We start from the raw sequence: 14,217 nt of genomic DNA, 5'->3' as shown, positions 1-14,217 counted from the left end.
TTTGGTTCTTCCCCTCCACATTCTTTCACCGATGTAAGTTGGTTCTGTTTTTTTCACTGGCGCCATCTCATGTTCTGGTCTTTCTTTCCCCTCACACTGAGGTTTTCTTCATCGTGCCCTTGGGCTGAGCAGGAAGCATGGGACCTCTGTGGTTGTGCTTTTCAGCACTGAGATTTTCGAGCCATGCAGGTTTCCTTCCCAAAGACAGAGCAGGAATGGTCTCTGATGGCCTTTATTTCGTTTGCCCTCAACTCCTTGTTATTATAAGCTAGTTTAGCATGTAATACACTAATTACATCTCTTAAAGGAACATATTTCATTTTAAATGGCAAGAACTGTGGAGAGAAAAGATGGGAGGGCTTATAAAGACTTAAACAATGTCCTGATTACGCCTCCTTTCCCCACCACCTGCAGGCTCCCAACTGCCCTTTACTCAAAGGCGAATGCCTGCACCCCAGGCAGATCCAGCCTGGAAGGGTGGGGAGAATGAATGTGCACATTCATTTACTGGCCAAGCACACTCTGTGTGCTTGACCTAAAAATAATGAATGTTTAATTGCCCCCACCTACAGCTTCTCCCCAGCTGCTGGGACCAGCGCTGCCTCTTCCATGGGACCTACTGCAGCCTGAGCTCTCCTGAGCTACAGGCCACCCCGGGCTGTGCTGGTGGGAGGGGACTTCTTTGCACACTTCCGACCTGGCAGTGTCAGAGCTTCGGGAGAATGGCAAACCTTTGAGAATCCAACCTGATCCCAGCCTTACATTTTACATATGAAGCTTCTGCTTTGAGTTTGACTGTGCTCTTTTGATGTTTGCCAAGAAGCATCCCACATTTCACTACTTAGTCCCCCAGGCACCTTTTTCCCTGATGCTCCGACTTGGGACTCTCAAGCCAGGTCTTGGTGGCAAGAACCATCTTTTTCCTTACATGCCCCCCCCCCCGGGAGGGGCTGCACCTCATCAACGTGCATTCACGACTGAGGTGTTCAAGGAGAAGGGAGCACCTCTGAGCTCCTGGGAGAAGTGTGAAGTTCACATACAGGTGGAGCCTCTGGAGCTGCCCTCTTGCTGACTTAGGCTGGGCTCCACGTCCCTCCCTGTGTTCAGCAGTTGAGGTCTTTTTTTCTTTTGCATTGCCTGATTTTCAGGCAATGTGCACACATAGAATTCCCTCCCTTGGGACTTGGGACCCATGAGGACAGTTCACACAGTGTATTGGGTATATAGTAGGAGGATCAGAGGAACTCCAAGCTCTGCTCCACCATCCACGGGCTGAAGCCAAGGGTGCATCTACAACTGTATACACAGACTCAGAGACACACACGCGAGCCCCACGTAGAGAGAGGAGAGCCTGCAGACACTGGTGGCAGACCAAGGGCGCACCAAGGTTATCAATCCTACTCACTGAGGAAGCCTTGGATTCGCTATGTAACCCAGGACTGAGAATCACACCCGAATAGACAGACTACTTCTAAAGGTGTGATTGATGTTCTGTTGGACATGCATCCAGGAGAGACATCAAGCACACCCTTGGGAAGCTGGCAGGCCATCCTCTGTTCCTAGGTGAGCCCTTCACACTCTGGTCTAAGATGAAGAGGAAGCCAGCACAGCCATGGTGAGTCTGACTTTCTGTGTGGTGAGGCCTGGATGAGATGTAAATGGAACACCCAATTCCTTGAACTCAGCGGGTCCCCCAGCAGTTAAAGCTCCAGACCATACCACCCGCAGCATGGCTAGCCCAGCAGCAAGGAAGCCAGGACCTGGGCTGTGGGAAGTAGTACCTCTTCTTTGGCCTGTGTAGGCTCCTCTTATTGAAGGGCCGTCAGCAGTCTTTGGTTTGGGTGTGGTATCTGACATGGTAAATCACCTGCTGGCTGCTCTTCTACCAGCAGGAATGGTACCTCTCATAAAATGACAAATTATATGTCATTTACAAACATCCTTGATCCCTAATCCTTCCTAACCTCTGGGTAAACAGTGGTGTCTCCTAAGACGTATATCAAGTCTCAACAGAACAAGTCAGGTAGGGCATGGAGGCTTTTGGGTACCCTATGTTTTTAAGATAGGTGGTAATTTTGAGTTGTTTTTTTTTTTTTTTTTTTTTTGAGGTATGCGGGCCTTTCACTGTTGTGGCCCCTCCCGTTGCGGGGCCCAGCCGCTCCACGGCATGTGGGATCTTCCCGGACCGGGGCACGAACCCGTGTCCCCTGCATCGGCAGGCGAACTCTCAACCACTGCGCCACCAGGGAAGCACTTGAATTTTAATTAAGCATTGTGATTTCATTTTATACCACGATGTGGGTTCTTTTTAGAGAGGTAATATCAGTTGCCTTTTCCAAAAAAAATCAGTACTCTAGAGTAATACTTCTTTGAGTATTTGGTCATTTAAATTTCAACCAAAATGGTGACAATTCCAGTATTGTTCTCATATAATACGGGGACCAACTCATGACATTTATTAAAATGTTTATCGCACAGAAACTGGAAAGGTTTGCAGTACTTTGGGAGAGGGTATCTATGGCCATAAAAATGAAATTTTGCTGTCAATCACTTTTATGAAAGGTTAAAAAAAAAAAGCTACTATTTTAACAGATGCCAGATGGAAGGATTTCTGATTTAGACCTCACCTAGTGCTTTATAGCTTATGGAATTAAAAACCGAAGTATTTTAAAGGACATTTCAGCCAAAATATGTAATATTCTTATATAGGTTAGGTGATCTTTTGAGCTTTGATATTAAAAAAACAAAACTACATTAAAATTCATAACTTGCTCTCTGAAGTGGTAGTGATAATTTTCTCACTTTAAAGAAAGAATTATTTGGAAACCATACTATTTTTTAATTCAGCTTTGTTTGAAATATACGATTATTTAAATAAAATGTAAAATTAATTAAAAAAAACTAAAGACAATTGGGATGAAAAGGACTTACTCCTTGAATAGAAATTGTTGTTTGTTTTAATTAAGACACTTGGCAAAAAACGGAGGGGGAGAGACTTTTGGCACCACTCAAAGGTATCTTTGGCATTTGTACAAGGATGTTTCTCATCAAAGGGTGAGGCCTCCCTGAGGTCTTCTGTTCTAGTGCCACAGAGGAGTCATTTGTGATGTCCTAGAGGTTAAAAATACAGAGAATGCATACCAATTAAAAGATAGATTGGATGAAAACAAGTTGCAACTGTACCTACATGAAACTCTATATAGACAGGTTAGAAATAGAAGGATGTAAAAAGATACACCATGCAAACACTAACCAAACACTGACTAACTGTACAAGTATTAGAAAAGTAGACTTTAAAAAGGAATATTGCCAGGGATGAAGAGAGACATTACAAATGATAAAAGGTCACTTAACCTAAAAGCCATAGCCATCCTAATTGTGAGTGTACCTAACAACTGACCTTCAAAGGACCAAAAGCAAAAACTCATAAAGCTGAAGGAAGGAATAGACAAATTCAGTATAATAGAGATTTCAATACTGCTCTCATAGTAAAATATAGAACAGACAAACAGAAACTTGGTAAGAGAAGAAGACCTGAACAGCACTATCATTCAACTGGACCTAGTGAATGCTTACGGAATGGTTCAGCCGATAACAGCAGAATACAGAATTCTTTTCATGTGTACATGAGGCAGTCATCAAGATAAACCGTATTCTGGGCCATAAAATAAACCTTAATAAGTTTAAAATAATTGATATCATACAAAGTCTGTGTTCTCACCATAAAGAAATTAAACTAGAAATTGGTGACAGAAAGATATTTGGAAAATCCTCAAATATTTGGAAGCTAAGCAGTATACTTCTAAATAAACCAGAGGTTAACAACAACAAAAACCCCCCACAGGATTAAGTTATTCCCTTTTGAAATGAAAAAAATGTTCAAGATTCATTCAATTTTGAATTGGATGAAAATAAAAACAATATATGTAAATTTGTAGAATGAAGCTGAAGTAGTGTTTAAAGAGAAATTTTTAGCATCAAATACTTATATTTGATAAGAAGAAAGGTCTCACATTAGTTGTTAAGTTTTTACCGTCAGAAACTAGAAAAAAAGAGCAAATTAAGCCAAATGCAATCAATGAAATAGAAATCAGAAAAGCGATGAAAAAAGGAATGAAATCAAAGCCTGATTCTTTGAAAAGATCAATAAAATTTATACATCTTTAGCCTGACTGACCAAGCATAATGGAGAAAAGACAGATTACCAATATCAAGGTTAAAAGAGAGGAGGTTGCTGTAGTCAATAAAAGGATAAGGGACTATTATGAACAACTTTATGTCCATATATTTAACAATTTAGATGAAATGGATAAATTTCTTTTTTTAAAAATAAATTTATTTATTTGTTTTTGGCTTCGTTGTGTCTTCATTGCTGCGCGTGGGCTTTTTCTAGTTGCGGCGAGCAGAGGCTACTCTTCATTGTGGTGCGCGGGCTTCTCATTGAGGTGGCTTCTCTTACTGTGGAGCACAGGCTCTAGGAGTGTGGGCTTCAGTAGTTGTGGCACACGGGCTCAGTAGTTGTGGCTCACGGACTCTAGAGCTCAGGCTCAGTAGTTGTGGTGCATGGGCTTAGTTGCTCCATGGCATGTGGGATCTTCCTGGACCAGGGATCAAACCCGTATCCCCTGCATTGGCAGGCAGATTCTTAACCACTGCGCCACCAGGGAAGTTCGAGAAATTTCTTGAAAGATACAAATTATCAAAGCTCATTCAAGAAGAAATATATAATTAGAATAGCCCTATGTTAATTGAAGAAATTGAATCCATAGTTTAAAAACTTTTATTAAAGAGAACTCAGGTAGCTTCACTGGAGAATTCTGCCAAACATTTAAGGAATAAGTAATACCAAGTTTACACAAACTTTTTCTTAAAGTAGAGGAGGAGGGAGTACTCTCAACTCATGAGGTCAGCATTGCCTCAATGTCAACAACATTACAAGAAACAAAAACTATAGATTAACGTTCCTCGTGAACATCGATGTAAAAATCCTCAACAAAAAGTTGTCCTTCTCAGCTGAATTTTTTTCTATTAATACTTAATCCCTATTTGAACCCTCCTACACTGTTGGTGGGAATGTAAATTGGTGCAGTCACTATGGAGAACCGTATGGAGGTTCCTCAAAAAACTAAAAACAGAGTTGCCATATGATCCAGCAATCCCACTCCTGGGCATGTATCTGGACAAAACTATAATTCAAAAAGATACATGCACCCCTATGTTCATAGCAGCACTGTTTGCAATAATCAATACATGGAAGCAACCTAAGTGTCCATCCACAGATGAATGGATAAAGAAGCTGTGGTACATATATACAATGAGATATTACTAAGCCCTAAAAAAGAGTGAAAAAATGCCTTTGCAGCAACATGGATGGACCTAGAGATTATCATACTAAGCAGAGTAAGTCAGAAAGAGAAAGACAAATACCATATGACATCACTTACATGTGGAATCTAAAATATGACACAGATGAACTTACCTACAAAGCAGATTCACAGATGCAGAGAACAGACTTGTGGTTGCCAAGGGAGAGGGGTGGCGGGGGAGGGTTGGACTGGGAGTTTGAGACTAGCAGTTGCAAACTGCTATATATATATATATATATATATATATATAAAATGGATAAACAACAAGGTCCTATCGTATAGTACAGGGAGCTATATTCAATGTCCTGTAATAAACCATAATGGAGAAGAATATGAAAAAGAACATATATATGTGTATAACTGAATCACTTTGCTGTACACCAGAAACTAGCATAACATTGTAGATCAACTATACTTCAATAAAAGAATGCTTAATCCTTGTTTAAAAATGATTATTTTGATTATAGCACCAAGTAGTAAAACCTTAGCAGTCAGAGCACAACAAACCATAATTCTCATTCGCATGAATTGGAAGCCGTGACAGATCGCTGATAACTAAAGGAGACTCTAACTGGGATATTGTGAATCTCTGTAAGACATATTTCTGCCTGTTGTCTGGTGGTATATAAGCAAGAAAGTAATGCAAGCTTTATTACCTTGTAAAGAAGTACCTGGAATTGACTCTCTACTGACGCTCTTCCTGGATAAGCTAAATCTGCCCTTGTTCTTCAGAGTATACGTAGCCCCATGCTTGGCATCTGAGAGCTTTATTCTTATTAGAAGTGGTACTGGCTAAAAACAAAGTCTGTTCCTCTGGCATTTGAGAATTCTGAGACATTCGCTGTAGAAACTGGAGGAAGAAGTGATCTCCCCAGGGACCTGGGTTCTACTGCAGGGTGATGCAGTTCACTCTGTTTATTACTCATGTCCTTCGAGGCCACGCATATACTTTACAGGTCAGCTTGTGGGTCATCGGGCCTCAATGTTTAGATGATGAGTTAGACGTTCACTTTGGGGATGGTGGATTCCTCTGGAGTCTTCCCGGCTCCTTCTGTTCAGGAAGGTGAGGGGTTCTCTCTTAATCGAAACTCTTCATAATTAACAAGTGACTGTGGACTGCATGTTGTATTTACAGGTGGGAGATTCCATGGTGGGCAGACAACTAGGAGGCCTTGGGGTCAGACACCACCCCCCAGACTCCAACCCCACAGAATCCTGCCTCTGCCCCTTAAGCTGTGTGTATAGGTTGTGAGTCTGGAGGAGCCTCGCCGCCTCAGGAGCCAGAGACCAGGGTGTCTGCAGCACAGAGAGGGAGGGGCGCCAGGGCTGCGTGACCAAGGGCTTGACAGGCCCCTTAAAGGATTTTGGATTTCCTGCTCAGTGCAGCGGGCAGCCACTGAAGGGTTTAAATGGGGGCAGTGATGTCATCAGGTGGTCATCTTCACCCAGTCTTTCTGGCCTTGGTCTGGAGGGTAGATGGGAAGAGGGAAGCGGGCAGGATGTCCGCGGGGAGGCCTTCGAGGAAACTACTGCCATTCACATTCTGAGCCTCGCCGCTCTGTCATTTTAAGTGCCTCTCAGAAGGGAGCCTGTTCTCTTCTCGAGCCATAGTGCAAAGCAGGCATGTCCTTCTCACAACCAGACTTCTGCTAAGTCATTTAGACCTGAATGTTCCACGCCCTTCCACTCAAGTCCATGCCACTCACACAAGAGCAGAATGTGGCTCTGTCCATTACCCCACCCCCTAGTCCCCCCGCCTTAGGTTGTCATTGAAGCCCAGGGTTGCTGGCCATGCATGTGACATTGCTTTGAACTCTATTATTCTCAATATTTTGCATTCTACTCCATCATATCAGTGCTTGATTGAATGCAAAACCATTTTCCTCTAAATCTATTATTGTCTGTTCCCATTTTACGGATAAGGAGTCCAAGGCCGAGAGAGATGAAATACTTTGCTCAAGATCACATAGCCGTGGGTGGTGACACCAGGTTTGAACTGCAGGCTCTGATTGCTTAGTCTTTGCTGTAAGTTCACTCTTTACTACTGTACCCTCAGTGCCTGGCAGGCGCTCAGTAAATATGTGCTGGATGGTTTACCTTGGGGCGGTCTGGCATGAAGTGTTAGGAACCCATCCCCAGGCACCTGAGCCACCTGCGTCAGGGCCAAGCTTGGGTTCTGGGAAGCTGAGTGGAATCCGTGCTCCTGGGAGTGTGCATACACCAGAAGAATGGGACACTCCTTCAGGGCCTCGTAGTGCCACCCCACTGACCAGTGGGGAATTGTGGCATACCCGTCTGCCTCTCCTGCCTCACTATGACCTCTGGAAGGTGGGTCCTGTAGAAGTTGGTCTCGGTGTCGAGCCCCAGGGTACTGACAGGGGCTCCTCCATCTGCCTTGCTCTGGGCCAGGACCCATCCTTGAACCCGTCTCACATGAGTGAGAGCCTGGGTGCAGGCAGAGCTAAGGCTGGGTTCCTGCTGGAAGTGGGCCGTCACCAAGGGAGCTAGTCAGTCCTTAGAGCCACTCTGCTGCTCTTGGATCATTGGATCACAGGGAAAAAGAGGCAACTTGAAGCTTTCTGAGCCCAACTGCAGAAAGCGTGGTGGTGCGGGGGCTGTGAGACAAGGAAGGAGGTTCTGTTTTGGCTGTGTTAACTTTCCAGATATAGTTGGCTACCAAGTATAGTAGTCTGTAAACAGCTGGAAATAGAGCTCTGGAGAGAGGGAGGTGAGGACTGAGGGTGCAGATCAGGGCATCTTTCCCACAACTTGCAATCTCCTCTTCCTGCGTCCTGCAGCAGCTGGACTGTCCTTTGCACCCCTGGGGGTAAGGTCGATATCCTGCATGAAATGAATTTGTTTTACTCACCTTTCCAGTGGAAATTCATTAGTTGTTCATATCCTCTCTGTGTTTTTGCCATCTGTCGAGTCAGTTCAATTAATTGTATATGTTGTATTCTTTATTTCAGAAAAGCTGTACAACTCCGGTGGACGAGATTTAAGAAGGGCCCTTTTCTCCCTGAAGCAGGTATTTCAGGTAAAAAAAAAAGAAAAAAGTACTCTCAGGTTCTGTTTTTGCATTGCTTGTGGAATTAGATGCAGACAAGTTTATAGCTTTTACTGGTTACAAAAAGAGAAGTCTCTTTAGAGTACAATGTAAATTCTGTCAAAATGTCAGTTGAGTATTTTTACCATACCAAATATTTCAAGCATAATAAGTAAAAAAAGTTATCAAATCACAATATTTTTCCATATTTACTTCAGATTAAAAAAAAAACTCCTACTACGGATGTAACTGAAGTCTTGTGTTCTACTCAATATCAACCACTGTCTTCCTACTCCACCCCGGGTCCCCTCTCTACTGAATGTCACATATAGTGTTTATCATGCAAACGCACGTTTCCATGCTAATGGTGAATATTCACCAACAATATGTGATATTCTTTTCTATGAACTGTATATGCGTGGTATCATGCTGTGTGTATCATGCTGCGGCTTACTTAGTGAGAGCGGGATAGGTGTGGGCGTGACCGAGTTAACTGAGTGAGTAACCATTGTATGGAAGAAGCACAAATTTGCCTTATTCATCTTCTATTGGCAGACAGTTGGGTTCGTTTCCAGGGTTCTGCTGTTACAAACCGTGCCGTTAGGGACAAGCCCCCTTGTGCACGTGTGCAAGCATCTTTGTCGGGTTCTGGCTTATCCTTCTCTCCTAAACCTTCCCTCTGCTTCTCCCCTGGGCAAGTCACAAGCTTAGCGAAGAGGGCTAGGACAGGAGCGCAGGCAAACTCCAGGCTGTCACCCACAGGGAAGAGGGACAGAGAGTCAGGGGAGGAGGGTGAGGCCGCTGTGCCAGGCAGGGCGGGGTCAACAGAAGCAGGATGAGGCTTCGTGGAGAAGATGGAGCTTGCATTGAGCTTGTGTCTCCGTAGGTTCATCGTTCTTTCTGGCATGATTTTAGACTCTAGGGTGCGGTCCACATCTCTTCAGTTCCCGTCTCCTTCACATACTTAAAGGATTTTCCGTCTGTGGTAGTTCTAGCCGAGTGGCTGTCCCCTTCATGGGTGCCTTCCTGTCTGAGGGGGGATTGGCAGAAAGGCAGGCCAACAATCCATCTCACCTGCACGTTCTTGTCCCATTTTTAAACTTGTTCAACCATGCATGCCCTCATCTTTTTCCCAGAGCAGAGCCCTTCTCAGTGACAGTGTTTCTGTAGATGAGTCCTCATTTCTCATCTTCCCACAGCTACAGGCGTGACCCTGAGTCACCACTGCTGCCTCATGCCGCATGTCTCAGAAGTGCCTTGGGGTTTGGGGTTGGCCTTGATTCAGGCCGTTTCTTCTGGAAAAATTGTAACAGATGTCATGGGCACCACCTGCTGCTTGGTCCATCCTCTAGCTTCCCACCAGAGGGGCTGACTAAGTCCTTCTCATTGCTGGTTCCGTGTAGCCGTCTGAGTTACGTCTGAATCTCTCAGTATAACGTTGAGGCCCTTCTGGACCTGGCCTCTGCGGCCCACCTCCCTGTCCTTGGCTGCAGCTGTCTCCCCTGTGATTGTGTTCTGGGGGCAAGTCTCCTCTGCACCTTTGCCCCTGGACCTATTGCTTCTATCTCAGGATGCGTTGTTGCCCCACATCCACTCCCCATGTCTCTGTCTCCCATCTGGTGTCTCCTCCTGCCAGGGAGATCCTCCAGATGAGCCCTCACTGAAGTCAAGGGTTCTCCTCTATAAAGTTCTCTGTGCTCATCCCTGGAATGGAATTTAAGATACCACAGGGTGCGTGCCTGAGTCTGGTCAGCTGTGAGCTCCCTGGATTCCATCACTGGGCCTTTGGGGCCTCACGCTGTGGCCAGTGCCACTGAAGCAATAGATGAATGAATTGGGTGAACTGAATACTCCTCTCACAGGTGTCTGTCTTCAGTCTTTCCTGGCTCTAATTAAGTAAATGCTTCGCTAATTACTTGCCCCAAAGCTTCACTTCCCATGTATCCATCTGTGTCTCCCTGCTTCTTAGCTGAACAAAACAGAACTTCTTCACCCTCCATAAACCTCCTCCTCTCGAACTCAGATCCCTGACTGCACTTGGGCTGGGCTCTCACCGTGCCAACGGAGGACCACACTCCTGCCACTCCTCACGCCAGCTCGTGCAGCCCCTCAGCCTGCCTGCTGCTTCCGTTGTTCACCTTTCTTTTTTTTTTTTTTCTGTACGCGGGCCTCTCACTGTTGTGGCCTCTCCCGTTGCGGAGCACAGGCTCCGGACGCGCAGGCTCAGCGGCCATGGCTCATGGGCCCAGCCGCTCCGCGGCATGTGGGATCCTCCCGGACCGGGGCACGAACCCGTGTCCCCTGCATCGGCAGGCGGACTCTCAACCACTGCACCACCAGGGAAGCCCCGTTGTTCAGCTTTGACTTCTTTTGAAACCTGTGTTCACCTCATTGAGTTGGTGGCGGAACCACACGGAGAAGAGTCGTTCCGAGTGGCTTTAAAACACTGCAGTTTGTGTACCCTGAGTAGGATACACTCTAAGAAGAAAGAGAACCACACACACGCGAAAATCAACTGTTTATAGTAATCATATTGCTGGTGGTAGTGTTGGTATTGCTCTTCTGATAATTGTGTGTGTGTGTGTTCTAATTTTGTCATTCTTAGAGTTCTTAAGGATTTGGATTCTTGGTGTGTGGAAGAAAGTGGATAGAAAGATAGAAGGGTTAGGTTAAAAAACTCTGGGTTCCTGAATTTAATTGGAAGTCTCGGAATGAACCCAGGGTGTTTATTATCTTAACAAACTTGCAGCAAAGCATATTTCTAGCACTAAGTTTATTGAAGACGACTAGAAGCAATGACGAACCCACGAGCAAAAAGCACCGCTAGCACCGAGATTGCGGTCTTAAAATACAGAAAGGGACCAGAGCTCCTTGGAGAAATAGCTGACTGCAAGTCTGGCATAGGAAACCAGAATAAAATAAATAGTAAAATAAACCTGGTACATATTATTATGCAGATAGCAAGGTAGCTATCAAATACTACTAAGATTATTGCCAAAGGGACTCGGGAGCACATTGAAGGGTCTCCCACTGGCTGGCTGAAGACGGACAGTTAAGCATCAATAAGGATGATAATGACAGTGGATTAAAACACATCAGGTTAATCTGCATTGATGAGTTCATAATAATACTAAAGAATGACAATGAATTGGTCACCAGTGGAAGGAAGATGGTGGTGAACCAGCACGTTATTTTGAAAACTGTGTAAAATTTTAGAATCAGACATTTATCTTACTTTTTCCTGAATGAACTTTAGGATAATCAAAAGTTCAGTTGAGAGGGAGTTTCGCTTTTAAAAATATTCTAGCTAGCAAGTAAGAAGGAGTGATATAATTAGAGTATCAATGAGAATGTCAGAATTTTGCAACCCTGAATGAAGTAATGGATCTAGGTATCAAGCATCCGGATCTGCTGACATCATGGAAGTGAGATACAATCAGGATATTACATGCCTTCTCATGGAAACTTGCACTGCCATTGAGCATGTGGTCAAGCCAACAAAATCAACTCTGGATCTGATCCTGCCTTTCTATGCAGTAACCAATTTACAAATGATCTAGGACAGAGGCACATGTTAAACCACACAGCAGGTGTGTAATCGGCAAAATCCAGAATGTAGACTACTCTGTAGGGCAAATGATCTAGTTTCTCCAACACACAAATTTCAAGGGAAAAAAAGAGATGAATTAAAAGACATTTAAAAGTTATATCAGCTAATTGCCACATGTGGCTCCTATTTGGATCCTACTACAAAATTTAAAACACTATTTTTGAGACAGTTGGAATTGGTCACCAACTGGACATTTGATAATATTAAGAAAGTATTAATTTTTTATTATGAGTACATAATTTTGAAAAGACTTTCTGTCCTTTGGAGGTACATATTGGAATATTTATGGGTTAAATGATATGATGTCTGGGATTTGCTTCAAATTAATGTGGCAGCAGACAGGGTAGGGTGATAGATGGAACAGGATTGGTATGAGTTGATTGGCACCTGGGGTTCACTAAATTATTCTGTCTTCTTTTGTATATGTTTCAAGTTTTCCATGGTGACAAAGTTAAAAGATAAACACGTCGGTCTTGTTTCACATCCCCTCACCATGCTTGTTCTGTAGTGTTGTCTCTCTGAATTCTCAGGGATGCTGTTTCTACCACTTATTCAGCAAACAAATATTCTTGAGCAGCCTTTGTTGGCATTATGTAGGCAAGGAAGAAGCCATTTGCTACCAAAAGTTTAATCTGTTTGGAAGACCACAGACCTGTGCACAAAACAGCTCTAACACACAGGGCAGGGTTGCTTTGGGTATTGGGTGGATTCCACAGGCTGCAGGCTGTCTGGGGCTTAGATCGCCTTTTCCCACACCCACCGGTCTGCACCTCCATCATGTCTTATGTTTTCTGGATGTGGAGGTTCTTTTTGGAACTACAGTGTAAGGGTGTAAAAACAGAACCATTGGTCATTTGGATTGAGTTGAATATTCCTTGACTAATAGGCATTTTTAAAAAATGATCACAGGTTAAAATATGGCTATTATAAAGAATTCTGAAATTCAAGGATAATCTCATATCAGTGTTAGCATGTTGACTTCACTCCAGTTAGAAACCAGTGTTTTAAAAATCATTTATTAATGCCTGTGTACTTCAAGATGCGTGTTCAAAATCTTCTGCGTTGCCAATTTGGAAGATAATTTCTACATTAATCATTCGTACACTTTTATTTTCTAAGTGCCTTATCTACACATGTGCATAAATGTTAGTTAGGGTTCTGAATTATTTTTATAAACACTGTTCAGTGTTTTTTTCCAAGTGCCTTTTCCAGACAGTCAGCTCTCTTCTATATTAATATTAGTGATTAGCTTGAGTGGTTTCTTGAGAGCTTGTTCTCACTTTTTCACCATGAAGTCATGTGTGAATCTAGTTTTAAAGTAATAAACATTTGTTACATGCTTGGAAAAACTTTCTGACTAGACATGAGCTCATCTAAATGTTCACTTCTCACATATGCTGGTGGAAAAGAATATGGATGGAGGGAGAATTATTTTTATTTCCTTTATACATATGAGTGTAAAGTAATTTTCCAAAAATTCATAATATTGTCCCATTTTCTCTTGCTTCCAACGCCATGATTATCTTAAAGTCTGAGTTAACACAGCTGTCTTTCATTACCTTCGGGGCACAGCAGTGCTCCCCCCTCCCCCCAGTGCCCTCTGAATGTTGAGTGTGTTCTTGGTTCAAAGGGAGCATTTGCCTGGCCTGCCCCCTGCTTCCCTCTCCCCACCTCCCCGTTAGCTCACGTCCTCCTTCCATATAATTGGAAAATGCCATAAAATTAAAATGAGGGGCTGATTTCAATGTGGAGATGGGAGAATTATACCAGTTTGTCTAAATTATTTTTTCTTTCTTGGAGGTAAACCATGGTTGCTGACCATTCCTATAATAATAACCTTTCATTATTCCATTAAGCTTTCTACTGTTTACATCACTGAGGTTTTTTATTTTTGCTCTGTTGTTATAATTGAAGATGAATGTATCCTAGCTGTGTTTGAGACAAGGCAGTGTCCAATTGAGGAAATCTCCTGAAACAGTAGTGGAAAAATCCCTCTTATAGAGCTCCATGGAACTTGGTACTCCAGGCAAAGGACTGGATTTGGGGGCTGGCTGGACCATGGTTAGGTCATCTTGGCCAAAGTTTTGCCCCTCTTGCGTTTTCATCTGTAAAGGGAAGGTAGGATTAGATCAGTGGTTCTTGAACTGGCTGCCCTTTAGGATTTCCTTGGGAATTTAATAGCAGAGCCTGGGCCC

The 14,217-nt window shown here is 43.5% G+C and overlaps 1 protein-coding gene across 3 annotated transcripts in view; it reads left to right on the top strand.

The window, feature by feature from the left end:
- Nucleotides 1-14,217, top strand: part of FHOD3 (formin homology 2 domain containing 3) — a 497,516-nt gene that overhangs the window by 198,586 nt on the left and 284,713 nt on the right. For all 3 annotated transcript variants that reach the window (XM_029219969.1, XM_029219976.1, XM_029219995.1), the window contains exon 4: nt 8,336-8,403. In XM_029219969.1, coding sequence (XP_029075802.1) covers nt 8,336-8,403 — 68 coding nt within the window. The remainder of the gene's footprint in view (nt 1-8,335; nt 8,404-14,217) is intronic.

This window comes from Monodon monoceros, unplaced genomic scaffold (genome assembly GCF_005190385.1).
Source record: "Monodon monoceros isolate NGI ecotype Baffin Bay Population unplaced genomic scaffold, NGI_Narwhal_1 Super_Scaffold_1, whole genome shotgun sequence".
NCBI lineage: Eukaryota > Metazoa > Chordata > Mammalia > Artiodactyla > Monodontidae > Monodon > Monodon monoceros.
The sequence above is the reverse complement of the archived record's forward strand: the minus strand, read 5'-3'. Positions and strand labels throughout refer to the sequence as shown.